This window comes from Sus scrofa, chromosome 8 (assembly GCF_054392235.1).
Source record: "Sus scrofa isolate SSC_HxYL_T2T_F1_AM1 chromosome 8, Sscrofa_HxYL_maternal_Yorkshire_Landrace_v2.0, whole genome shotgun sequence".
Classification (NCBI taxonomy): Eukaryota; Metazoa; Chordata; class Mammalia; order Artiodactyla; family Suidae; genus Sus; species Sus scrofa.
In genome coordinates this window covers 143,465,663-143,493,013 of record NC_139390.1, presented here as the reverse complement: position 1 = coordinate 143,493,013, position 27,351 = coordinate 143,465,663, and the positions used below count along the sequence as shown (strand labels likewise).

General features: G+C 39.1%; 1 protein-coding gene across 7 annotated transcripts in view; it reads left to right on the top strand.

The window, feature by feature from the left end:
• The window catches only part of CFAP299 (cilia and flagella associated protein 299), a 572,345-nt gene that overhangs the window by 422,969 nt on the left and 122,025 nt on the right, over nucleotides 1-27,351 (top strand). For all 7 annotated transcript variants that reach the window (XM_084973742.1, XM_084973740.1, XM_084973744.1 and 4 more), the window contains one exon: nucleotides 16,683-16,825. In XM_084973742.1, the coding sequence (XP_084829868.1) occupies nucleotides 16,683-16,825 (143 nt within the window). The remainder of the gene's footprint in view (nucleotides 1-16,682; nucleotides 16,826-27,351) is intronic.

Genomic DNA, 27,351 nt, shown 5'->3' with positions numbered 1-27,351 from the left:
TGAGACAAGGACCAGTCGTTGTCCAGAACAGCAAAGAACGTCCTCAGGAATGCTTACCGCATCTTTTTCCTGCATCATACACAGGAAAGGAAATACTGTCTCTTGTACTGGTGAATTCATGGGCCAGTTATGAACACAAAAAGGCAATATGATCTAAGGAACACTTTAAGGGGTTGAAAAAAATCAGGAGTCTTGCCTGCTACTCCTTCAGACCCTCATTAGCAAACTAACTCTAGTCAAGATAGGTTATCTTTGATGGAAAGCCTCTCGATTTCTTATGCCCCCGGTGAAATCTTGCTAGCACTTCAAGACTTGCTTCGATGATCTTCTCCAAGAGGTCTTCTCCGCTCTACCCAGGTAACAGGGACCACTTCCTTCTTCAGTGACAATGTTCCCATATCTGCACTATGTTAATAATTTCCCTCATTGCACCATACTGTAAGCGTTGTCCTACGCCACTCTCCAAAGTGCTCATAGAATAAAAGGACATAAGATTTTCTTGGAATGATGTCCTCAACGCGAATTAGATACGTGAATTTAAAAACCTTATTTAAATTCTAATATTCAGGTAGTGTAAGAGATTGAGCTGACTCTGTATTTGTTACATACCATTTGTTACTATGGTATCTGTTACATACCATTTGACACTCCTTTAAAAAATACGTCCTTTATATCAACTTCCTTGCCATTTAAATTTTGTCAATAAAGAATGCATCAACTATTTCTACACTCTATCAAAAATATCTGCCTTTTTAATAGGCTTAAAATGCTTAAACAAGTCATATAGGCAGAAAGGACTTGGATGATTTGATATTTTTTTTTTTTATTTTCCCACTGTATAGCAAGGGGATCAAGTTATCCTTACATGTATACATTGCAATTACATTTTTTTCCCAACCCTTTGTTCTGTTGCAACATGAGTATCTCAACGAAGTTCTCAATGCTATTCAGCAGGATCTCCTTGTAAATCTATTCTAAGTTGTGTCTGATAAGCCCAAGCTCCCGAGCCCTCCCACTCCCTCCCCCTCCCATCAGGCAGCCACAAGTCTTTTCTCCAAGTCCATGATTTTCTTTTCTGAGGAGATGTTTATTTGTGCTGGATATTAGATTCCAGTTATAAGTGATATCATATGGTATTTGTCTTTGTCTTTCTGGCTCATTTCACTCAGTATGAGATTCTCTAGTTCCATCCATGTTGCTGCAAATGGCATTATGTCGTTCTTTTTTATGGCTGAGTAGTATTCCATTGTGTATATATACCACATCTTCCGAATCCAGTCATCTGTCAATGGACATTTAGGTTGTTTCCATGTCCTGGCTATTGTGAATAGTGCTGCAGTGAACATGAGGGTGCATGTGTCTCTTTTAAGTAGAGTTTTGTCCGAATAGATGCCCAAGAGTGGGATTGTGGTGATTTGATATTTTAAATTGACATCAATGTAATTAGATAAGTTTCTATTTTGTCTCAAAAGTAAATCCTACCAGATTTTTTTGGCGTAATTATTATGGTTAAGAACAAACGTATTTTAAATGGGCAGATAAAAAAGATAAACACATATTATCTTTTTAATCTTGAGATCACAATTTTTATTTGCACATTACCCTTAAACCACATCCTGCATGTTTTGAATTTCAGAGAGTTTAGGATTAAGAGCAGTTCTTTTTATCTAATGCTTATTTTCAGAATTTGTTTTGATTTTTTTTCTAGCATGAGACAAAAGAGTTTTAAGTTCTTTAAAGATCCTCTGGACTTATGAGCAAAGGAAGAAGAGGATCAAGATGATTTTATTTTTATTTAATATTTAATAAACGCACAAGTTATTCCAGGATTTTTGCAAAACACCAAACTAAAATAGCCTCAAAAAATGTGTTTGTCTCTCAGATTTTTCGATTCAGATTTCTAATTATTCCAGCTGCTTTCCTTTTAAGCAGGAGGAAAATGAATCACAAAGACCTTAAGTTGCTTATTTCTCATCGTATAGCTGGTTAATGGCAGAACTAAGAGGAGCCGCTGGTATTTTCACTCCTACCCAGTCCTGACTCTTTCCACTGTCCCAAACTGCCACCCATGACAGTTAAGTGTTTCCAAGAAGTGGAGTGCCCATCGTGGCGCAGCGGAAATGAATCCGACTCGGAACCGTGAGGTGGCGGGTTGGATCCCTGGCCTCGCTCAGTGGGTTAAGGATCGGGTGCTGCTGTGGCTGTGGTGTAGGCCAGCTGCTGTAGCTCTGATTAGACCCCTAGTCTGGGAACCTCTGTATGCCACAGGTGCAGCCCTAAAAAGACCAAAAAAAACAAAAAAGTTTCCAAGAAGCATAAATGTGTAATTATAGATGAGAATGTAGGAAAATGAGGGCAAAGACGGTGACTTGCTCATCTGCGCCCCTGGCACACAATGGCAACTAACACTTCATGACATACGTGGAATAACTGAGCTGCCACCAGTGCCCGCTTTGCTGTCACATGGCATTGGCATCAGTGTGTCACCTTTGACTGAAATAAGCATCTCAAGTGAAACCTGGCTGTTCGTTAGCCTTGGTTTTATCTCCCGGGCAATGAAGGTCACAGACCTTTCCTCTCTGGAAGGAGACAACCTCGACAGCGCTGGTCCCGCAGGTCTTGGTGCTCAGAGTGACCGTGACAAGTTCCTGTGCAGATGGTGTTTTACAAGCACGCGAGGTGATGTTCCAGCACCGTCACTGACTGTGCGGACATTTCTATCACAATATATTCCTTAAACAGGGTTTTTAGAAACCGAGGAAGCAATTCAAATATTATAAAATTTTGCTGGGTAACATCAGTTATAGCTAAGATAGGGTAACCATTTTATCCCATTCTAAATCTCAAAAATGACATTTGAGCCCCGGACAACTAAAACTTGTGGAACAACAACCTTTCCCAGTAGGACACTAAACTAGTAACCCAAGCACGTGGGTACCCTCTTTTAAAATGAGGCTTTTACCCGAGATCCCCTGGTGAGCTCAGCTAAACCGCATGAAGGGTGGCTTTTTCTCTGTACCCGATTTTGTCCTAAATAACCCGAGACACCTGGAAGGGATCGAGAGGAACCTTCACCCAAGACTCTTCCATAAATCTTTGTTTACCAGTCTGATGAGGAAGAAAAGAAGCCAGGACTTCTTTCTGGGGCCAAGAGGAAACCAGCTAATCTCCTCACCCCAGTCTTTCTCGGTGGGTAAGCAAAGGGATGAGACTGCCTGCCCCCAGAACCTCTGCTAGACTCGTGTCCTGGAGCCTGACTCATCCTTTCTCCTGGGGGGTGGTGCGGGGGACATGACCCTCGGGGGGTGGGAGAGCTGGGGTACTTTGCCTGGATCTGGCTCTAGACAGAAGCAGCAGATTACACACAGATGAGCAGAGGCTGCAGCCCGCTGTCGGGCAATATCCATGGGTTACTGAGTGCTAATCCCGGCTCCACACCTATTGTACGGGTGAACCTGGCTAAGTTATTAACCGGTTCTACCCTAGACTTTGGGGAATGGTCGGCACCTCCTCACCTTTTCGTGTCTCTGATGGCTTCATCTTTCCCTCACTACCAGAGGAGTAGAGGGGCAGACGAGCATGCGGTGAAGCAAACGGGCTCAGGACGCAGACACACTGGATTCTGATTCTAGCTCTGTCACATATAGCTGTAACTGGGGGAAATTACTTCTCTCAACTCACCGTGTTCTAATCAGTGGATGCGTTAATGTGCTTGTTTAGCAGTTTCATTGCGGGACGCGATGAAATAATGCATCTGAACTGTTCAGCACAGTGCATGACCCAGCCTGATCGTTCAATAAACATTAGATTTTAACGAGAGTAGCTGACTGCCGTGCCATTCCCTAGCATCTCTCCATGGCTTTCTCGTTATTCAACTTTCAGTTAAAACATTTCCTTCTCAGAGAGGCCTGATTCAACCCCCCATCGAAAGTAGCTACATCTTTTCCAAGTAATTTCCACCTCACTTTTCTCACGGCGCAATATCTCTACGTGCAGTTATGTTTTTACATATTTATGCTTCTTCTCTCACTCCTGAAAAGCAGTGTGCTGAGAGCATGAACCTTATCTCACTCACCATTTATCATCAGTGTCCAGAACAGTGATTTGCTTCTGGATTCTCAATAAATATTCACTAAGCGTAAGAATGAATGAATGGCCTCAAGTAGTCCTTTAGTCGTAGACTGGCCGACTCCCTTTTCTGTTTCTCTGAAATACATTCAACATTGAAAACGAATGTTTAGGACTTTGCTGCTTGTGTAACAGTGTCTTTCCCCTAATCCCTTTACCTTCCGCGTAGCCGCCCTGCCTTTCACATTCCAGGTAGTGCTGCACAGTCTTCCCTGGTTCATTTGTTTACGGGCTGCTGGGTGGGGCATCCTCGCCTCTCTTTGGGGGCTGAGGAGGGAGAAGTGGACACTAACTAAACCTTTGGATAAGCCCTGGTTTCCTCCAGAAAGGACACGCTTCCAGACACTGTGGATTGGGAACCGCTTCTAGAGCCAGACAATCGGTGTAAGGGGGTGTGACAGTATCCCTGTGCTCCTAATCTATACACAGGGCTGAGGACGTCTTCCTAGAGTATGTGCTAGATGTCATAGAAACAGGCTGAGGCTCACTTTGAGACTTTCTTCCATGCTTGCTGGTGAAGCAGAGAGTGAAGCCTGCAGATGGCAAACCTCCATGCAGAGCTCCAACTCGGCCACTCACCAGCTGTGAGTCCTTGGGGAAAATCTTTAATTTTTTTATGTGATTAAAAAATGAAAATAGAAATGCCTAACTCACATAGTAGAAGTTCAAGGAAAGCCCCCAGAACACAGAGGATTATCAAACCATTACGGCTGTTACACTTCTCACCACCAAGCATGCACGTGATTCATGCCCACATTGAGGTTAACATTTGGAAACTGGGTAGAAGAAAGCTATTTTTATACTCTTTTTGTTCATTTATGTATGTAATCAATAAATACTATTGTGTATCTTCTCTGTGCTGGGCATGAACCTTGGCTGTGGGGGAGCCAAGGTATGTGACAGCATCTCTGATCACAAGCAGCTTACAATCTCATAGGGGGACAAAGCAGTCAAGAGGCCAATAAGACACAGTATGATAGTTTAGGAAGAGCTAAGAAATGGGCTCGGGGGGGAGGGGGGCACAGAACAGGGGCAGAGAGCATTGGTCCACAAAATCTTCTAAGAAGATGAGCTCTCCAAATAAGAGGAAATGCCCAGACAGGACAGGGAAATAAGTTTTTTTCCCCCAGATTTCTGTTCGGAGAAGTTTTCTGTCTTCTTCGTTAGACTGTGAGCTCCATGAGGTCAGGGTCTTATTTTGCTCAGTATTGTGTCTCCAGCACCTAGGACAGCACCCAGTAGCCATCAGCCTCGCATTAAGTGTATTTGAATGAGACCCTCCAAAGCCTAGGATGATTAACTCTATTCAGAAGGAAGCCTTTGTTAAAAGATACAGATGAGTTTTTAAACGTCAAGTTATATGAAAGCAATGAAGAGATCTTCTGAGGTTGTGACAGGATCCAGTCTACAAGGAGAGCGATGATTTATGGCTCATGCACAGTCGATGAATTATAAAGCCTCACTATACAGTGAGTTCAAATATCAATTTATATTTCTCCTTACTAAGGAAGTGGTTTGAACCCGTAACTCGTGTCTTGTCAATTGATGAGACTCTGTTCTGGCTCTGTCATATCCTCATTGTCAGGATGCAGTTATCCCTCTGGGATGACCACGCGTCTGTCAGCCTCTCTTATTTCTGATTCCTTATTCTTTGACTGTGCCTGAAGCCATTTGATCCAAACCAAAGACACCCTGAAAAACTCAAAGTGCCTATCAGCTTGCTGAAGAGAATCCCACCACCATGGTTGTAGTCATTTTCCTCTTATTCCAAGATTGTCCCTTTTTCTCCTATGCAGTTGTGATATCGCTACAAGATGTATGTTGCATCAGTGTTGATGGTGGAAAGGAAATAAAAATCCCTTTGTCCAAAGGAATGACTTTGTTTTTGGAAACTAAATTGAAAATGAAACCTCCCTTCTTGCCTGCCACCCCATAAGCATGGCATAGGCTTCATCGTCACATGCTTGGGTACAGATCCCAACATTATCACCAACTATTCCTTGTACCTCTTTTGTTGCTTCAGAGGGTCTTCTGCTCTTCTCTCCACGCTGCTCTCTACCTAGGGAGGCTGCTTCTATGGGAATTCATGCATGGTATTGAGGCTTTGGCCCCAGGTAGACTTGGCCAGGTTGAGGCTCCAGCAGGAGGGGATTGATTCCCTTACCCTCCTTCTGAGAGGTTACCTGCAGCTTTCTAATGCCCCTTGACATCCGGTTTCTGCTCTTCCCTAGGATGGTCTCAGCCTGACCCTCTCTCTCTCTCTCTCTCCCCTCCCACCTCGCCTAGGATCCTGATAAACTCTTCCACTTGGGAGTACAGGAGAGGCCTGGGGCAGGGATTGTGTCAGTTTAGATACTAGCAGCCCTGGCTTCGTACAGTATCCTTTGTTTGACCCTACATGCCATCCATTAATCCCTGTGTAAAAAACAAACAAACAAACAACAAATGTCACTATTGTTTTCTGTTGGAATTCTGACTGACACACTAACCAAGTGAGCCTAGGCCCTCGCACCTCCTCTTGCTTCAGTTTTCTTATCTTTAAAATTGGGTTAATAATGGTACCTATATATGGGACTGGTGTTAGGATTAAATGAGAGAAAATTTGGCATATAGTAGACACTCTTTAAAAATTTGCTCTTGGCACTGCTATTATTTTGTTGCATGGTGACGCTTTCTGTGAAGCATGATTAAATAAACACACAACACCTGAACGATTGCCTTGTTGGACTTTGTTTAATCACCTCAAACACAAAACCATGTTAATTATGAACCTTTATGAACCAAGAAGCAGGGGAGGTATTAGGCATACAGAGTTACATAAAGATACGGCCTCTAGCCTGCAAAGACTTCAAACACCACAATATAAAATAGTAAGTGCAAAAGGAGGGCTATTTTAAAAACTGTTACGGGAAATAAGGTGACAAGCAGAGGAGATTCCCAAGATGCTTCTATTTGAGAGAGAAGATCATTGAATGTGAGAAAAAAGGGTACCCTTGAAAGTTTGAGGAGAGAGGATATGAAAAACACTGGGACGGTGGGAGAGGGAAGAGCTTATCCTAGGCAGTTACTGGGCGAGGGCTGTGGGCCCGGAGGAGTGGATGGTCATTAATATTTGTGAGGCCAGTCCTTCTAGTTTTCTTTTCCTCCAACCAAACTCAGCCTTTGTCATGAAAAACAACAAAAGGGAAGTTGGTTTGAAAAATATTGGAATTTATTCAATGAGTGTAACAGCCTGTGTGCAAGGAATTGGAAGAGGTGTGCAAGTGAACAGTTATGAGGCTGCCCCATGAAATCCTAACTAGATAAAAGAGGCAAGTGAATATATACGAAGGGTGATAAATAGTGAGACACAGTTTAATGGATCAGCAGTTCCAAAGATCTGAAAGGGCTTCCAGAGTATGAGCAAGAAAGATAGGAGACGGAGGTCAGAGAGTGCTGCGTTTGGAGAAGAGATTTTGGAATTGGGTAAAGAAAGAGTAGACATTCATTGCAGAAAATTTAGAAAGTATCATGCTGTAGAAAAACATATGTACCGTATGCATACACATTAATGGGTATAGGTGTGTTTCTGAAGTTATTGCTTTCCAGTATCCATCTATCACTGTACCAATGACATAAGATTTTTAATTATTATAGCCTTATATCTAATAATGCAAATTCTGCTATTTATTCTTCCTCTCCAGAATTACTTTAGATGATGTCAGCTACTATCCTCAAGATAAAATTTTAAGTAACCAAAAGTACCCCATTGATATTTTGTTTAAAATTTTAAGACATTTATTTTATAATAACGTTTCCTTCAGCAATGGACCCTCTTTTTGCGTTTTTTACGTTATTTTATAAAAGATTTTCATCAAAAAAGTTTGGAGGAATGTTATAATTTTTAAAAAGCATAGTACAAATAAAGATTGCATGCACCGAAGCCAATAACTTATTGCTGGTGTGAAATGAACCATTAGTTTTTTGTATAGCTATTGTGCATGGGTTTCAGTTAGTTGTCTCTGATTTTCTGCATTAATTATCAGTTTATATACAAACATATTTTTTTCCTTTCCAGTATTTAGAGCTTATATGTATTTTTAATATTATTTTCATTAACTAAAATTTCCAGAACATTTTGGATACTAACAGTGAGGCCAGACATTCCTAAGTTATTCTTAACCTCATTGGTAATGCAAAAAAGGAACCTTTTCAAATATAGATATTTTTATGAACCAGGGGAGAAAAAAATAACAAAGTCAATGTGTCCTCTCAGAAATCAAATCTCCAACTGTTGAAAAATGAGCAAAACTCTTAGGTTCTTTATGGTAAATACTTAACAGTTTGCAAAAAAAGGCCACCTTTCCTTTCTCCGTGCTCCTTTGCAATGACACTTTGGAGCTCCTCCCATTAAAAGTCACTCTGCCTACCTCTTGAACCCCAGCTGGCCTGTGACCTGCCCTGGGCAACAGGATGTGGAAATAAAATCTCCTGGATTTGAGAATAAGCCTCCCACAGGGAGGACAAAGAACGCTCTTCAGCGTAACCCAGCGAATCGTGAGAATAGTGAAAAGATGTGTATAATTGCAATTGAATGAGAAGATGGAGAATTTTGAAATAATTATCAGCAAAAAAATTTTAAAAAAACTTGTTCCAGAGAAATTTATAATGGCAAACCTTTGAAAGGTTATAAAGCAATTGCTTTTCAGAACTTAGACTCCATTTGCAAAATCATTTCTCTTCCAAAACAAAAAGAAGATTCCCTAAAATTAATGATTCATAAAAGCATTCCAGAGTCTTAAAATTCTAGGAGATACATGCTGGCAGTCTCAGAGGGGACTCACGAGAACTTAGCTTGTCTGACAGCTTTCATACCCTAAGATGGATGTTTCAGTTTTCGTGCAGCAACATACTGCTTAGTGTGCTGTTTCTTAAGTAACGTTGGCTTCAGTGTTGAAAAAGTCCCATTTCAGTGTATCAGGTTTATGTCTCCTCATTAGTGTTTGGCAAGAAAAATCAGGCAACACATGTACTCAACTTATAACAAATTTATGAATTTGTATTTTAATCCACTTCTGGGAAAAGACAAGCAGCCAAAAATCCAAATGATATATTAATGGTCTAAATTGTATTTTAATTCATCTTTTCCCAACACATAGCAAATTATGAAGCCCTAACTAAGAATTCCATAAGTTTTTCAAGTGTAAAGCAATGTTTACACTTGAGGTCACAGACCATCTCAGTAAAATCTCAGGTTCCACATGCCTCTTGGTGTCTGAGCCCCCACTTCAATATCAGCAATGCTTGTATCTTGATATTTACAATAGCTTGTCCTTGTGTTTTTCATTGTTGTTGTTTTTGTTACTCAAACAAAACTTTGTTTTCTGCTTAGGTTGCAAATAAATGTAGAACATTATTCATAATTTCAAATGAAGATTATTTGATGTACTGAAATACTTGTGTTGGTTCTACCTTGACTTACCTAGAAAAGATTAAAGGGTGCTATTAATCTAAGGACAATGAGCATTTTGGAAGTTTTCCCTTTATAAGCATAATCTCATCATTTCAAAGAACCCTGAGATATAAAGTACAGTTTTCATGTGTCTTTTGGGAAATTAACTGTGATAAAAAAAGTTATTAGAGTAATAAGATCATATAGTGTATGATTCCATTTATATGAAAAAAATCTAGAAAAAGAAAATCTATAGAGATACAAAGTAGATTAATGGTTGCCTAGGACTAGGGGTAGGAACAGAGACAGATGGACACAGGGGATCCTTTTGCGGTGATGAAAATATTCTAAAACTAGATTGTGTGCACAGTTCTACAGAGTTACTAAAAGTCATTGAATTGTACACTTAAAACTTGAGGAAGAATTGTGTGTTATGTAAACTATACATTAATAAAGCTGTTGTAGTTTTTAAGAGAGAAAGAAATGTTAGCAGAGAAATTTGAAACAATCGTAATATTTTCTAGTTCCTATTGAAATGATAGAGGACTCCAAATAAGAAAGCTTTCAATTACTAAAATATGTCAACTCAGGCAGAAATAGGCCTGATTCTTTAAAGGAGCTCTGTTAACGTATTATACCCATTTTGAATGCCAGTATCATGACCCCTTATTGTCAGTTAGATCCATCCTGTATAATACCTGGAAATGTTGTTTAAATTTTAACTTCAAAATACATCCAGAGTTTTCATTGAGAATGACTAAGTTTAACATTAGGTTCATAAGGAATTGAACCATCTACTGCAAACTAAGCATAATTATACACACTTAGGCTATGGAAGTCTGATAAGATTATTCCACTTCCTTATCTCTAAGGAATTTACAAAAGTCTTAATATGGTATAGCTGCAATAGGGACGGTAATACCAAAATTTTAAAGAGCAGTAGGTAATATTTACTGCGTGTTTACCATGTCCTAAGCATTGCTGTGTGCTTGGCAAAAATAGCCTCATTTAACTCACAAAGGAGACCTAAGAGGCAGGTGCTATGACCATTTTTTTAAAGAGGAAACTGAATTTTTAAAAGGACAGCTCGTTTATTAACGTCACAAAATAAGCAGGTGGTAGGGCCCACGTTTGGATCCCGGTCTGTGTGTCCATTGCACGGTGGTTGGGACATGGGAAGTGTGAGAGCGTGTGTGTCCTACTCTCTAGCTATATGTCCTCGGGGAGGTTCCTCAAATTCTCAGCACTCGATGTCCTACTTTATAAAATGAGGACAATAATGCTATCTACCCATTACACATATTTTTAGAGCATTAAATAAGATGGTAAATATAACCCCCCTAATGTTTTACTCAGGACACAGTGGCTTCTTAATAAATGATGGCTAGTAGTATCAATTGCAGGAACAATTAGTATCACTTTGGAGGAAAATACACGTTTTATAAATGAACACATTAAATTAATTAATCACAAGTGTTAGTTAACGTCATTCTAATTTTTAATGACCTCTTCTGAATCATTGTTTTTCTATAAACTTACACTGTGCTTGCAGAAGGTTGTATTTCTCAAGTTAAATATTGAGTTGTAATTTCTTGATTATCAGCAACTACTATACATTCATAATTCTGATCGATTTTTAAAATAATTTTGTAAAGCATTTGTTCATTAGGAAGATTTTCATTTTTAGCATTTTTTAAAAACTTCACAAAAAAGTTCTTTTAATACACTTTTACATATATAAAGCCATACTTAGAAAGCATGAATAAAGTAATTAGCTCTGTATGGATTTGTGTGAAGACAGAGCCTTGTGATTATTTTTCTACGCTTAAAGTGATAGAAAGTGTAACTGAACATTTTCTTTCTATTAAAAATGAAAGAAATCACAGATAAAATTATCACCAGAATTCCCATTGTGAAAGAAACAGCATTTGTGTATTGCCTGCAAATTCGGTGAATAGGGCAGAAGGTAAGGCTCTGACAGCACCTGAATAACTAAGCGGTTTCATCCACTGCAGAGTTGACACAGAGACAGGGAGAAGGGAGGTGCAAGAAGACTCGCCCACAGCACTGCATTTGCTTTGGTGCACGGCATTGAGATTTTACATTTTTATAGATTTTACTCCAAAATTGTTACAAAGTATGTTCCCTGTGCTGTGCATTACATCCTTATACTTTATTTACTTTGTAACTAGTGGTTTAATCCCCTTCATCTCTTTTGCCCCTCCTCCCACCCCACTGTACTCTGGTAACCACTGGTTTATTCTCTTTATCTGTGAGTCTGTTTGTACGTGTTTGTTTTATTTTTTTTATATCTCACATATAAGTGAAAACATATGGTCTAAGTCAACTATACTTCAGTAAAAAAGAAAAAGAAAAAAGAGAAAGGAGGCCCAACTAACTAAATGCTTAGGTCCAAACAGGCTTATAGCCTCTTGTTTATTTTGTTGGATTCGTTTTGTTTTGTTTGGGGGGATGTTCGGTTTGGCTTGCTGGATTTTTCAGGAACCTACCTAAGGGCACAGGACTTATGAATAGAGAGAGACATGAGGAGTTTGAACAACCTGACCAAAGACACACAGTGAACATGGAGGAACCCACAGTTACAGCCAGTTTGGCCTTACTTGAAGTTATCTAGTTTCAGAAAAACCCCAGATCTAGGACTGACAAAAATCACAGAGTGAACACTTAACTCTCGTAAGACTAAGAGATGCGAGATTTGAAATTTATTCACATTTCCACGGACCAGGGACTTTAACGTACATGGGAGGGCTATTTATATTACGTTTCTATATATAATTTAAAGTAGTGAAATTATGATCAAATACATATCATTTTAGACTGTCAGGTGTTTTACTGCAAGACCATTAAAGACTAAAGATGATTAGGCACTTGATTAAGTTAAAAACTGAACAGTCAAGCTTATGCTTTTAGTTCTTTACCATCTGTATTAATTTTATAATATTTGTGTGTTTATTGTCTTTGATATAGAACATTAAATGATAGAGATAAATTTACCACAGTGATGATAACTTATTCTATAGTTCTATCAAATTTTGCTTTAAATACTTTGAGGCTGTGTTTTCAAAGGTTCATTCAAGTTTAGGATTGTTATTTTTTTTGCGAATTGAGTCTCTCATCATCATCTAGTGACTCTCCATTTCCAGTAAGGCTTTTTACCTTAAAGTCCATTTTGCCTAGTATTAATATACCAAATATCAGCTCTCATTTGGATAGAAATTTTCTTATATGTATTCCTTGATCATTTATTTTTCAACCTTATATTTTATATCATATTTTTGTATCCACTTTAATAATCTTCCTTTTTTAACTTAAACATTTGGCCATTTACATTCATTGTAATAACATAGTAACTTTATTATCATATGTATTCATTTTCTAGCACTACCATAGTGAAATACACAGACTGGGAGTTCCCATCATGGCTCAGCAGTTAATGAACCCAGCTAGCATCCATGAGGACAAGGATTCAATCCCCAGCCTCGCTCAGTGGGTTGAGGATCTGGCATTGCCATGAGCTGTAGTGTAGGTCACAGACACGGCTCAGATCCCGTGCGGCCATGGCTGTAGTGTAGGTTGGCAGCAACAGCTCCGATTAGACCCCTAGCCTGGGAACCTCCATATGCCATGGGTGCGGCCCTCAAAATACAAAAAGACCAAAAAAAAAAAAAAAAGAAAAAGGAAAAAGAAATACACAGACTGGGTAGCTTACATGACAGAAATTTATTTTCTCTTAGTTCTCAAGGCTAGAAGTCCAGACAGACCAAGGTGCTGGCAGATTTGTTTCCTTCCGAGGCCTTTCTCTTTTGCAGATGGTCCCTCCCACTGGCTCCTCATGGTCTTCCTTCCATGCACGTAACCCTCTGCTGTCTCACTGTGTGTTCAAACTTCCTCTTCTGATAAAGTCAGATTAGCCCACCTACAGGGCTCATTTTGACTTAATTACCTGTTCACTGTCCCTACGTCCAAATTATTCTCTGAGGTACTTAGGGTTAGGGCTTCAACATATGGATTCTGCGGGGATGCAGTTCAGCCCATAATACTATCCCTATATTAGTGAATTTTATTTGTCCTGCCTCTTCCATATTCTTCCTCTTCCTGCTTGTCTTCTGTTTCATTGATCGATAGCTTTTTCTCACTTTATTTTTTCTCTAATAATTTAAAGATGATATACACAGTCTCCTGTAGTGACCCTAGATTTATACATACATATTTATCAAGTTTAAAATTGATAAACATAGCTGCCTTCATTCTTAAAGTTTAGATAGTCCAACTTTAACTTTGATAACCCCCTCCAAACATATGTTTATATAAAAAAATGTAGACATACTGTTCTTTTCACTGCTGAAGATATTATTTAATACAAACACTATTTGTTTATATTTATCTATATATTTATAATACTGTTCTCTTCTTTACTCTGTTATTTCTTATCATTCTATTCTTTATTTCTAAACTTCCAGATGAAGTCACTTTCTTTTGTCTGAAGTATATCCTGCAGAATTTCTTCAAAAAAGGATCTGTCGTTAACTAAATCTCTTATTTTTTCAGTCTGAAAATAATCCATATTTTGCTCACTGTAAAAATGTTTTCTCTGGATGCAGAATTTTAGAATGATTCTTCTATTCTATGGACACATTAGAGATATTTTTGTCATCTGTGTGTGTGTGTGTGTGAGAGATTCTCAGTTTTATGTTGAGGCAGGAAGTCCTATTAGTCTCTCTGTCTGAAAGACAGGATTTTGTTTCCTGTCACCCCTACTCGAAATAGTCATGAAATCCTTGCTGAAAGTCCCTGAGGTTGGGCAAATGCCTACAAGACAAAGATGACTACAGAATTCTGTTTTCCTCTCTGGGCTCCTGCTTTCACTTAGTTTTTGGACTCTGAGTACTCATCATTTTCTTATCAGTGTACCAAGCATATTGCAAGTTGGTTTTTTAGACTTTATCCAGAATTTGTATTTGTTTTCAGCAGGAAGTTCAGTCACAATATCTGGCATATGCCATTCTGGAAAAATAAGGCTGGCCCATCTCTCATTTAAAGAGAAAAAGAGACAGAGTTAAAAACAGAGACAGAAGGGCTTTCTTTTCTGTTAATAGAGTTCCATTTTGAAAGTAGAGAACTTATTTTGGACCATTTTTTTCCCTCTCTCTGTCCCTGCACGACTTACCTAATATCAGAAGCAGCCTTACTAGAATAAAGATTATAAGCACCTTTCATATTGCATATGAAATATTGATAGCTCATGGCATTGTTTAAACAAGGACAGCACTGTTAGCTATTGGTTTAGTGGTATGAGAATTTCAAGAAGTCTCTTTGAGTTACTATCCATTTAGATTTTGTGCTGTATAAACTAAAAACTAAATGAATAAAAGCCTGCAGAAATCTACATAAATTTAGCTGGGAGTTATGTGGGGGGAATGAGAAGGACTAAAGATTGAATCTGTATAAAACTGAGTAGGAGAATAACAACGAATGCTAATTCCTCTAGCCATATCTGTGGGAAGCATCACTAAGCCAGCACAACACTGCCTTCCCTTGAGCCAAAAAAGTGCCTCAAAATCTTCGCACAGTGTTCTCAGGACCCGGTGCCATACCAGAGTAGGCTGGAAGATCAAACATCAGCAGAATAACAAATAATTTTAAATTGTGTTTCCATTATTCTGTTTTTTTAGTTGGCACGTTGTTAGCAACATCTTTCCATAGGTGTCACAGGTGAAAGAACTTTGTTTGGAAGCTCTTCTATCTAAGGTAACCCACCTTAGTGCTCCCTGCAATCGATTACACAAAGACCCTACAAGTAGCAATCCAGTAATTTCTCAAGAGGAAAAGGAAGGTTTGTTTACAGGTTCTTTCAAATATAGAATTTTGCATGAAATTCTACACTTTGATCTAGATTTATTAATCTAGAAATCAGTACATTAAGAGCTTTTCCAGATACAGTTAGGGTTTTGTTGTTGCTTCTTTTCTTTTCTTTTTCCTTCTAGAACTTTGCAGTCAATGTCTATTGTCTTGACGGGAAAAGACTACAATTCCTTCGTTGGTATTACCTTGTTGCCACTTTAGGGCCTCTCTTCCAGCTGTTTCCTTTGCCTGGTAGGCTGCTGTTCTGGATCTTTACATGGCTGTACCTCTTCACAGCCTTCAAGTCTTGGCTTAGAGCCTCCTCAGGGTCTTTTCTCATTACTCTTCCTGGAGCAGCCTTCACCACCCCCAAGTCCTTCTCTGGCCAACCACTTTTTCTTAAACTTGCTGTACGGCATTTATCCCTCACTGTAAATACTGCTTTGTTTCCATGTGTGTTTTCTGCCAACCTCAGGAAAAGTTCTGGGGGGTCAGGACCTTGACCGTCTTCCCTGTCCCTGTGTCCTTGGCACCTCCAACAGTGCCGAACACGCAGCGGCTGCTCATGTTATTTGTGAAGGAATTAAGATGAAGGAGAAATGTGTCCTCCTTTCTGCATAGTCTTGACCTGTGAAATTAATTTTGTAAAGAGAGATTATAAATCTCTTAATTTGTAAAGACATTTTAAGTTTATAGAGATTTTTTGACTTTCATGTTAAAACGAAGGGACTGAATTTCTGCCTGTAACAGAAAAATATGCATGTGTTCAAATGGAAAAAGAATGCAGTAATTAGAAAGACAAACGTGTGAGCCTGAGTTTTTCAATTTACTAGCTGTGTGAGGTACTCAACCCCTCTGTTACTCAATGTTGGTTTTTTTGTTGTTGTTGTGAATTTACAAAATGATGACAAAGAGAAGACAATAGGATTGAGGAAAAAGTAAAGAAGTTAATGTACCTCAAACACGGAAAATAATGTCCGCCCTTTGGGAGATTTCTATGACTTATTTACTGATATCGTTATACAAAATTACGGGAAATGCACACTATATGCATGTTCCGTTACCTTTTCATAAATTTCTTCATCTGTCAGGAGAAAATAGTAATACCCACCTCATAGGATCCTTGTAAGGATGGAACATAAAGCACTTAGGGTAGGATAGGACGCGTGTCACTCAAATTGTAGCTTTTACTATATATACTCTTTACTCAAATGGCCGTTGTTCATTTACTTTTCCTCTCTCTGTTTTTCTGCATTACCAGTCGGTGATCTTTATTCGTGACAGAAATTCTCATGGGCAAGAGGTGTCAGGATACATTGACTATGCCCACAGGCTGAAGATTGAAGATTTTGAAGTCTACTTCAGTGGGAAAAAAAGACTTCTTCCCAAACCCACGGATATGAGGTAAAGTGGACCCATTTCTCACAACTTCAGTGAGAGAACAAGCTCTTCGGAGGTAAAGTTAAAGCACTTTTATTTCATCTGCATCGTGCCTGGAATGCTAACGTATATAGAGCAGAAATGCGGTAAGAGTGATTTGAATAAACAATACATTTTAAAACAGGGAAAGAATATAGATGCTTCAGTTGACAGCCTCAGGAAGGGAACTCTTCAGAGGTGACATAAGTAAAGCCTCAGTGACATTCCTTTTAAACGGTAAATAGAGCCTAAAACTGCTCATCTCCAAGGCTCTTGCACCACTCAGAGCTCCATCCGTCTAGAAGCCTCAGGAGGAGTCCATGGGACACATTCCCCTCCCACAATTTTCTGGACAATAACCCAAGTCCAGGTGGAGCTGGTCGATGACCTCACCGCATTTGCTCTCCTTGCCGGCCTGTCCTGGGGTGCCTTCCACTCATCCTCCTTTTACTCTTGACCCTGCCCTTTCCTCTGAGCCCTCTTCCCATCCCACAGAATCTGTTCTACAAGGTCCATCTGTTTACGGATCCTGATCCTTATACCTTCTTCCAAAAAGCTCTCAAGCTAAACGTTAGTCTTCACCTCTCACTGTCATAGACCAGGAAGCAAGCAGCAGCATTCTGCGTTAACTCTCGCCTGCCGGATCCAGGTTATTATTTGGCACTGTCACAACACTCTTCCTCTTACCGTAACCGTCTTTGTGGTTATCATCTAAAGGCTTCCTAACCCGTCACCGTTTCATGAGTGTGTCCATTTCCCACCCCGTACCCCTCACTTAGATGCACGCAAATCGCTTAACCCGCCTCTCGTAGTGTCCCGGCTGCTGGTGGCTTTTGTGCCCAGGTTTTGTCTGTCCTGCTGACCCTCAAAAGTGGACTGACACACTCGTCCCCCTTGCCTGCGCCTATAGCTGGACCCAGTGTCCTGCTGAAGGACTTGTTGGGAGATGGCGCAAAGGTGTGCGTGGCTGCCGCAGTGCGTTAAGGTCTCCAAACTCAGCCGGGCCCTTCGTGGCCCTCAGCCACCCATTGATGGACTTTTTCTCAATTCCTAATTTCACCCTCCTCGTCTCAAAATATTCTGAAGCTTCATCACTCTCTCGAAACCGCGGTTCTCAACTGCTGACCCTGACGCCTCTCTGAGAATGACTTGCCGAACCTTCCACGGAGAAGATTGGATCTAGACGTGAAAATCACCTCCTGATGTGTCTGTCTCTCAATCCACCGAAAGCATCTTCCTCATGAGCCAGTGCCCCCCACCCACCCCTCAGTGTCCTTCTGATTGATCCCAGTGGCAGTTCATTTTGGCCGCTACTGGCCCCTGGGTCCGCCATCCACATTCAGGGCACGCCGGCCCCTAACTCTCGGAACCCCACCGGGCCACCTTGTCCTCCAGCCCACCTCTCACAGGCCCGATTCACTGCGAACTCAGGGCACGGCAAGGCTCGGGCTTCCTCGAGAACCATGAGGGAACAGATACCCCAGGATCAACGCGGACTTTTCAGGTGACATGTCTGACATGAAATAAGCTGGACCCCAGGTGGCTGCACTCTCTACTTTTAGGAACTTCTTAAAAAATTAGTAGTTCATTTTTATTAAGTGAAATATTCCTGTATATATGTGTCTACTCTCACTGCATTTTTCCAGAGTCAGAGAGTAAGCGGGTCCTTGTCTTGTTCAAAAGCTAATTTGTTCAGCTTGGTGTTTATCCTTCTCGCCCCTCTTTGCACTGAAGCCACACTTCATCTATTGTTCTCTCTTTTTCCATAGATTCTCAAACTGACCCTCTCAAACTGGCTCCTTTGTCTTACCGCTAAACAGGCTGAAACCATTGCTATATTTAAAAAATCCTCTTACTTTTTGATTGAAGTTGATTTACAGTGTTATATGGATTTCGGCTGTACAGCAAGGTGATTCATTTTGCATATGCATACATTTTGTTCGTATTCTTTTCCATTATGGCTCATTGAAGGATATTGAATATAGTTCCCCCTGCTGTGCAATAGGACCTTGTTACTTATCCGTTATATGTATAGTCTGCATCTGTTAACCCCACACTCCCCATCCATCCCTCCTCCAAGCGCCCTCTGCTTGGACAAGCACATGTCTGTTCCCTGTGTCTGTGAGTGTGTTTATGTTTTGTAGACAGATTCGTTTGTGTCATACTTTAGATCCCACGTATAAGTAATATCATTTACCTATCTTGGTCTGGCTGACTTCACTTAGTATGATAATCCCTAGTCCCATCCATGTTGCCGAAAATGGCATGATTTCATTCTTATGGCTGAGTAGTATTCCATTGTGTATAAGTATCATATCTTCTTTTTTATTTATATAATGATTTTTATTTTTTTCCATTATAGCTGACTTACAGTGTTCTGTCAGTTTTCTACTGTACTGCATGGTGACCCAGTTACACATACGTATATGTTACACATTCTTTTTTCTCACATAATCAGGCTCCATCATAAGTGACTACACATAGTTCCCAGTGGATTAGCAGCATCTCATTGCTAATCCATTCCAAAGACAATAGGCTGCATCTATTAACCCCAAGCTCTCCATCCACCCTGCTCCCTTCACCTCCGCCTTAGCAACCACAAGTCTGTTCTCCAAGTCCATGATTTTCTTTTCTGTGGAAAGGTTCATTTGTGCTGTATATTAGATTCCAGATATAAGTGATATCATATGGTATTTTTCTCTTTCTGACTTACTTGACTCAGGATGATAGTCTCTAGTTCCATCCATGTTGCTGCAAATGGCATTATTTCGTTCTTTTTTATGGCTGAGTAGTATTCCATTGTGTATATATGCCACATCTTCCTAATCCAATCATCTGTCGTTTCCATGTCTTGGCTATTGTGAGTAGAGCTTCAGTGAACATATGGGTGCATGTGTCTTTTTTAAGGAAAGTTTTATCTGGATATATGCCCAAGAGTGGGATTGCTGGGTCATATGGTAATTCTATGTATAGTTTTCTAAGGTACCTCCATACGGTTTTCCATAGTGGTTGTACCAATTTACATTCCCACCAACAGTGCAGGAGGGTTCCCTTTTCTCCACACCCAGCATTTATTATCTGTAGACTTTCTAATGGTGGCCATTCTGACTGATGTGAGGTAGTACCTCATTACAGTTTTGATTTGCATTTCTCTAATAATTACTGATTTTGAGCATTTTTTCATGTGCCTCTTGGCCATCTGTATGACTTCTTTAGAGAAATGTCTATTTAAATCTTCTCCCTGTTTTTTGATTGGGTCCTTTTTTTTGTCGTTGAGTTGTATGAGCTTTTTTTTTTTTTTTTTTTTTTGCTTTTTTTCGGGTACTAAGCCCTTATTAGTCACATCATTTGCAAATATTTTCTCCCAGTCTATAGGCTATCATTTCATTTTGTTTTGTTTATAGTTTCCTTTGTTGTACAAAAGTTTGTAAGTTTGATTATGTCCCATTCGTTTATATTATTTATTTATTTTTGTCTTTTGTCCTTTTTAGGGCCGCACCCGCGCATATGGAGGTTCCCAGGCTAGGGGTCTAATCAGAGCTGTTGCTGCCAGCCTACACCACAGCCACAGCAATGCTGGATCCAAGCCACGTCTGCAGCGTACACACAGTTCATGGTAACGCCAGATCCTTAACCCACTGAGCAAGGGCTGAGATCGAACCCACAAACTCGTGGTTCCTAGTCAGATTTGTTTCCACTGTGCCACAATGGGAACTCCCCATTTGTTTGTTTTTGCTTTTATTTCTATTTCCTTGGGAGACTAACCTAAGAAATAAAACATTTGTATGGTTTATGTTTTGCCTGTGTTCTCTTCTAGAAGTTGTATGGTGTCGTGTCTTATATTTAAGTCTTTAAGTCTTAATTAAAGTCATTTTATTTTTATGACTAATGTGAGGATGTGTTCTAACTTCATTGATCTACATGTAGCTGTCCAACTTTCCCAACACCACTTACTAGAGATACCGTCTTTTCTCCATTGTCTATTCTTGCCTCCTTTGCCAAAGATTAATTGACCATAAGTGTGTGGGTTTTTCAGGGATCTCTATTCTATCCCATTAATCCATATGTCTGTTGTTGGGCCTGTAGCACACTCTTTTGATTTCTGTAGCTTTGTAGTATTGTCTGAAGTCTAGGAGGGTTGAGCCTCCTGCTTTATTGCTTTTCCTCAGGATTGTGTCTTTTGTGGTTGCATATAGATTTTAGGTTTATTTCTCCTAGTTCTGTGAAAAATATCGTGGGTGATTTGATAGAAATCTCATTAAATCTATAGATGGCTTTGGGTAATATGGCCATTTCAATAATATTGTTCTGCCAATAATATTGTTCTGCCAATCCAAGAGCATGGGTTATATTTCCAAAAGAAATCTTTGAATTCCAACTATTGACCTACATCTCCTACAGTTTCTAGCTAAGTTCCTCAAAATAACGGTTCTCTCCAATTCTCACTTTTCGTTAGGTGCTAACACATTGTAATTAGCCCTCTGCTACCATTATTCAAGTGAAACAACTACCAAATTCACCAGTGACTGCCATTTCAAAATCCTATGGATTATTTTCAGTTCTTATCTTATGTAACATTATTTGCTTAGTGTTAATTCATCATTATGCCGATTAATTCTTTCTTCTCAAAATTATTCAAATATTCTAACCTTTTGTTTTCCGAATCCCTCACTGAACTCTCCCTTGTTTACTTCATGCTTGTTGGTAATACCCAGAGCTCACCCTTGGGCTTCTTTCCTTAACACCTGGGTGATTCGATCACTTTTCTGAAGTGGAGTCATCTTTGAAACGGTAATCCTAGCATCCTAGCCCAGATCCCTTCTTTGTTTAAGACTCAGTCATCCTGTTGCTCACTTGAGAACCTTCTGGGTAACCAAGTAGCACCTAAAACTTATTTTCAAAATTAAATTCATTTTTATCTATGAAACCTGCTCTTGCTTCTGAGTCCCCTTTCTTGGCAAGTATCACCACCCTTGCAACCCAAGGCAAAAATCCAGATGTTATCCTAGACCTCTTACTCTCTATCACCACCCCATAACCAATAATTTACCTAAAATACTGGATTCTGTTACCTTGACAGGTTTATGTTAAAGCAAATAGAAAACGTGTCATTTCACCTTTAAATACTTCCGTATGAGTATTTATCGGATAACAGTTTAGAAGAAGCTGTCATGACATTACACTGAACAAAATGATTCCTTCGTGTCATCTAATACCTGGTTAGTCCTTATTCATATTTCACTGACTATCTCAAGGTTACATTTTCATAGTTGGTTTACCCAAACCAAAATACAAACAGTACCTTGTTATTCTCTTACTTTATAAGAGTCTCCCTCTTTTTTTATCTTTTATGCTGTTGATTTGTTGGAGAAACCAGGTTATTTGTCCCAAGAAAAGTCTCATATTCTAAATGTGGCTGATCACGCTTATGCTGTTGTTTGTTACATGCTCCCTCTAGTCACCTAATCCCTGTCAACTGGCTTTATGTATGAAATTCAGTTTCAGTTTGGGGGGGTAGTATTTTTTAGTATGCGGATCTCTGAGTTTGATCAGCGGGTTCAGTGATGTCCATCTGACCACGCCACTGTGAACTTCCCATCGAGCTTCACCCAGTGGTTTTAGCGCACAATGATTACGGCTCCCTAAATGTTTTTACGAAGGTTTATACAATGTTGATTTTCTAATTCTATCATGCATTCCACATTTTTAGCTAGACTTCTACCGCAGGGAAGAACTTCTTGAGCATGTATTTGATTGCCCTGAGATAGATTCAATTCATGCAGAAAGACAAAATGAATATTTTATTATTTTCCTAAGTTTATGGAAAAAAATGCAAATCCAAAAGCACAAAAGAGTGTAGAGGCAATTCCAGATTATTTGCACAGTGGCTGTGCTCATTCGTACCCACCGTAAGTACTGCGGGGGAGCCCTTGTTAGCCCTCATCCTTCCCAGCACATGACATCAGCAAACTCATTTTTTCCACTGCGGTTAAGTTATAAATGATCTCTCATTGTGGTTTTAATTCTCTTTTCTGTTGTTACTAATCAGGATGGGTATCTTTTATTGGTTGTTCATATTTACTTTCTGTGAAGTATATAGTGAGACTTTTTCTCATTTTTTCTATTAGTTATTTATTCTTTTCTTGTAAATTGTAAGAGTTCTTTCTTATTTTTTGAATATTGATTAATCCTTTGCCTTTTATATATTTCGCAAAATATCATTTTCCAGTGTTTAATTCTCTTTCTACTTACTTTAAATTGACTTTTGAAGGTCAGAAGTCAGAAGTTTTGATACTCAGGTTAGTTTACTTTATTAGTCTTTTCCTCAGAGGTTTGTATTTTTTTGTTTTGTTTAACAAATCCCTACCTTTCTGAAAGTCATAAAGATATTGTTCTAGAAAGTATTGTAGTTTTGCTTTTTATTTTATGTCTTTAGCCTACCTGACTTTTATACTGTATATGATGGTTAGGTAAGGTCCATTTTTTGGTTTTGTTTTCCATAGGACTAAATGATTTGTCCTATAGCAACATTTATTGAAAAGTCTACTATCTCTTCTCTCATATCTGCAACACTGTGTCAGAAGTTAGGTTCTGTATGTGTGGTCTGTTTCTAGGCTCACTATTTTACTTAATGGTCTCTTCTTAAAATAATAGGATCTTACTCAACTGCTGTATGTTCATAATAATTCTTGATAGAAATTTTATTTAAATTTTCCACCTTATTTTTCTTTGTCAGGAAAACCTAGGCTATGCTTGTCCTTTATTCTTCCATATCAATTTTAGTCAGCTAGTAAAGATCACACACAAAAAATGCTGTCATTTTGATTGAAATTGCTTCCAAGTTATAACCCAATGTACACTTGATGGGCATGTTTATGATAGTAATGCTTCCATTTATTCATTTATATTTATTTATGCCTTCTTTAATGTCTTTTAATAATATTTTATAATTTTCTCCGAGAGTTTTATCATTTGGGTTTTTTTTTTTTTTTTTGGTGCCAGATAATTTCTGACCTTTTAAAGAAAATTAGTAATATTCCAATGATCCCCCTGTATAATTTTTACCACACTGAGTTTAACTTAAGCCATCTATCAGAATCAGACTTCAGATTTTTCACTCAAGAGATTTTATGCCAATAAATGACTTAAACAGTTGTTACTAGGGGAGAAAAATATCTTTGGTATCCATGGCTCCATACTTAGTTTGATCCGGAAGGAAAGCAAAGACTTTAAAATTAAAGCTTTCAGGTTTCTTTCTACTTATTTATCTTTCGACGTGCTATTTTATTCTGTGTGTTCTGTCTTTCATTTTTACTGTGGAAAACATAAAAATCATCTGACAGCTGCAACTGTCATGAAATAAAGCCATGGAAAGGGCTGAGAACTTAAATCACCTTGTCAGTTCAGACTTCGTCTTGACCATGTGTTTACGTTTCAGTAGCTTCCTCTGGGCATGATAGTGCATAACTTACCCGCGCAGAGCGTGTTGCAGTTTACAGAGTTCCTTTACACTTCCCTACAACAACTTCGTGAGACGTTGGTTCCATAAGAGTTATTCTTAACCTCTGAGAGAGGATAAAAGAGGATACACCCTCTTGCGTTCACACGTGAACCAATGATACGTGAGAGTTAAGTTCTTCGGAACTGTAATTCACTCCAGGCCACTCTTGTACGTTTAAAAGTAGGTGTGTCCTGAGGACTATTGCACCATATAGAATTCTTGAGTTACATTCTGCCCCACATTTAACTGCTTAAATTTCCATATTTATGTATTGTTGAACAAAGATCTAAGGTCTGCCTTTAGAGCCTCACCCATCCCTCAAATAGAATGGTCAGGAGGAAATGAAAAAGTTCTCTTTGTGTTTCTCTTTGGAGAGTCCATGAAATTTTCATACCCTTGACTGAGGAATGCCCCTAAACACTAAAGCTTGAGAGTATTATTGTCAAATTTCCCTTGCATTCCCATTGTCTGTTTTATTAAAAATTGAACATGCCAAATCTCTGAAGTTAGAATTTATAAAGTTATACTTATCCTGTGCTTAAGCACATTCTCATGAAAGCATCTGTAATGGATTGGCAGATTCTCAAGTTTAAAAAGAAAAAAAAAAGGAGTAAATGACTCAGTGTTTCTGCAAGTGGTATATAAAATATTTCCTATTTTTAAGTTATTAATATTGTTCCACATCTAAATATGGTGACCAGGCATTAGAATATAAGCTTAGTCTCTTCAACAGATATTTGCTAAATTCAAAGAAGAGGGAATGCCCCAAGGTGGGTGGGGCAAGATGCTGATTTAAAGAAACTTGCCACAGCCATCTAGCTCCTTGCTATTCAGCATGGTCCATGGACCCGGAGCACTGACGCACCTGAGAACTTGTAAGAAGTGAAGTATCTCAGGCTCTATCGTAAACAGTGAGGCAGAATTGATATTTTAGTTCGATCCCCCAAATTTCAGTATGCATATTGAAGTTCGAGAAGCATCTTCTTGACCGGGACTGTCCCATAAGGTTGCCACTAGCCACATATAGCTGTTGAGTGCTTCCAGTGTGACGAACCCTGAGTTAAGATGTGCTGCAATTGTAAAATACACGCCTGACTTTGAAGACATCATAAAAATATAAAATATCACATTAATAAGTTGCATTAATTCAATGTTAAAATAATAGTAAGCTGGAGATGCTGGGTTAAATGAGATATATTATTAAAACTATTTTCACCTATTTCGCTTTACTTTTTTTCAGTATGGCTACTAGAAAATTCAAAATGACATATATGACTCATGTTTATGGCTCAGATTGTATATACAAAACTGTTAGAGTCTACGAGTCCCCGAACCCAGAGGTTCAATCCCATCCTGATATTTAGGATCAATACTGATCTTAGATAAATGTGAAGTAAGAAGCCATAGACCAGACATCACCAGCTAGTAGTATCTGGCTGCAGACATGTTTTATTTGGCCTGCACAATGCATTTAAAATTTGTGTCAGTGTGCTAGAAACAGGAAATGTCATATAAAATATGTTTGAGTTGCAAATTCTCCTAAAAACCAAGAAGGTCTTCCCACACTGAGCCTGCATTCTCTCATTCCAGCCATGATCTTGATTTAAATAGCATCTGCTCCATGAGAGGGGGTTATGTTCTCACAAGATTGACGCAGATTTACTGGTGTCTGCACTGTCACCCGGGAGTCGCTTGTTTTTAGTACCTATCAGATTCTTCTAGACATTTGAATTTGTGACTTCTGGCCTAAAACCGCCTTGGGTCTTTGAAGTCCTTTTTGCCATTAGCCCACTCCTGATCTTTGCTCAACCCCTTCAGGTGGGTTTATCTTCAGCCCTTGGGTTCTCTCAGGTTGTTCCATATGCACTGAGCCTGGACTGAGTCAAAGTCTGAGATGATTGTGATACTGATAAAAATTACCTGAGCGCTTGCCATGCGCGAGACACTGTGCTGAACAATGTATATGCATCATTTCACTTACTCTTCATAACCACCGTATGGGTTAGGGACATTTTTTCACACTTTAACCCCAAAGAACATGCATCATGGTGGCGTTAGTTGGTTTACCTAAAGTTACCTACAGACGTTTGCACTCGCAATCCAGGACCAAAGAGAGATCTGTTGCAACCACTGATGCCATGATTTTTTAAAAATCTATGCTTATAATTCTCCTTTAGGACTTTAGCATGAAAAAGTATTTTCCTCTTTGGTGTCATATCCACATCCTAGTCATTGTCGGGTCATGTATTCCTTTTGCATATGTATATCTGAGTTGACGAGACCTGATTTGGGATTGTTTTTGAGAAGTTTGGCAGTCCTGCTCTCCGCAGCTAAGACTGGGATCTCAGCCGTCCTGTGCCCGCCCTTGCCGCTTCCTTCTTTCATTGAGTTTGGCAGAAAACAACTCTTTGTACTGAACCAGTCTTTTATTTTCGGTCACTGTGAGTAAGAATTACCGTGTCCCACAGCTTTGTGTGTGGAAGAGCTCTGGACAGAACTAAAAGTAGCCTTTAATTGTGGCTTCAGCCTAAACGGCTTTAGGGAAAAATTGGCCCTGACTTGTTGAACCTCAGTTGTGTCCCAGGATACTTTTAGAATCTATTCATATCCTCTGAACTGCGGTTCACATCATTTTTGTACTATTTACTTGAAATTCTTTTACAAATAAGTTTAATTTCCTACAACTTAAGTCATTTTAGTTTTTCCTTATCCGAAGCTAAACGTTAAGTACTGTCTTTCATGGAAAACTCAAAGATGGGTAACAGAGATCTCGAAGATAGCCCCCCTCCTGTGGGTCTATGAACTCAAATATACTCGAGCAGTTCCTGTTGAATTCCTACTGAAATATCTGTCTGCATTATTCTATGGTAGAATTTTATCCAGGCAGTTTGGCTCATTGCTTTAAAAAAAAAGTCAGGATGCCAGAACAATTATCTGGTAGTATCTGTAATTGCCTAGAATAGGCTTCCCTGAAGATTATGTCTCTGGGTAAAGCGTAAGTGAATAATTA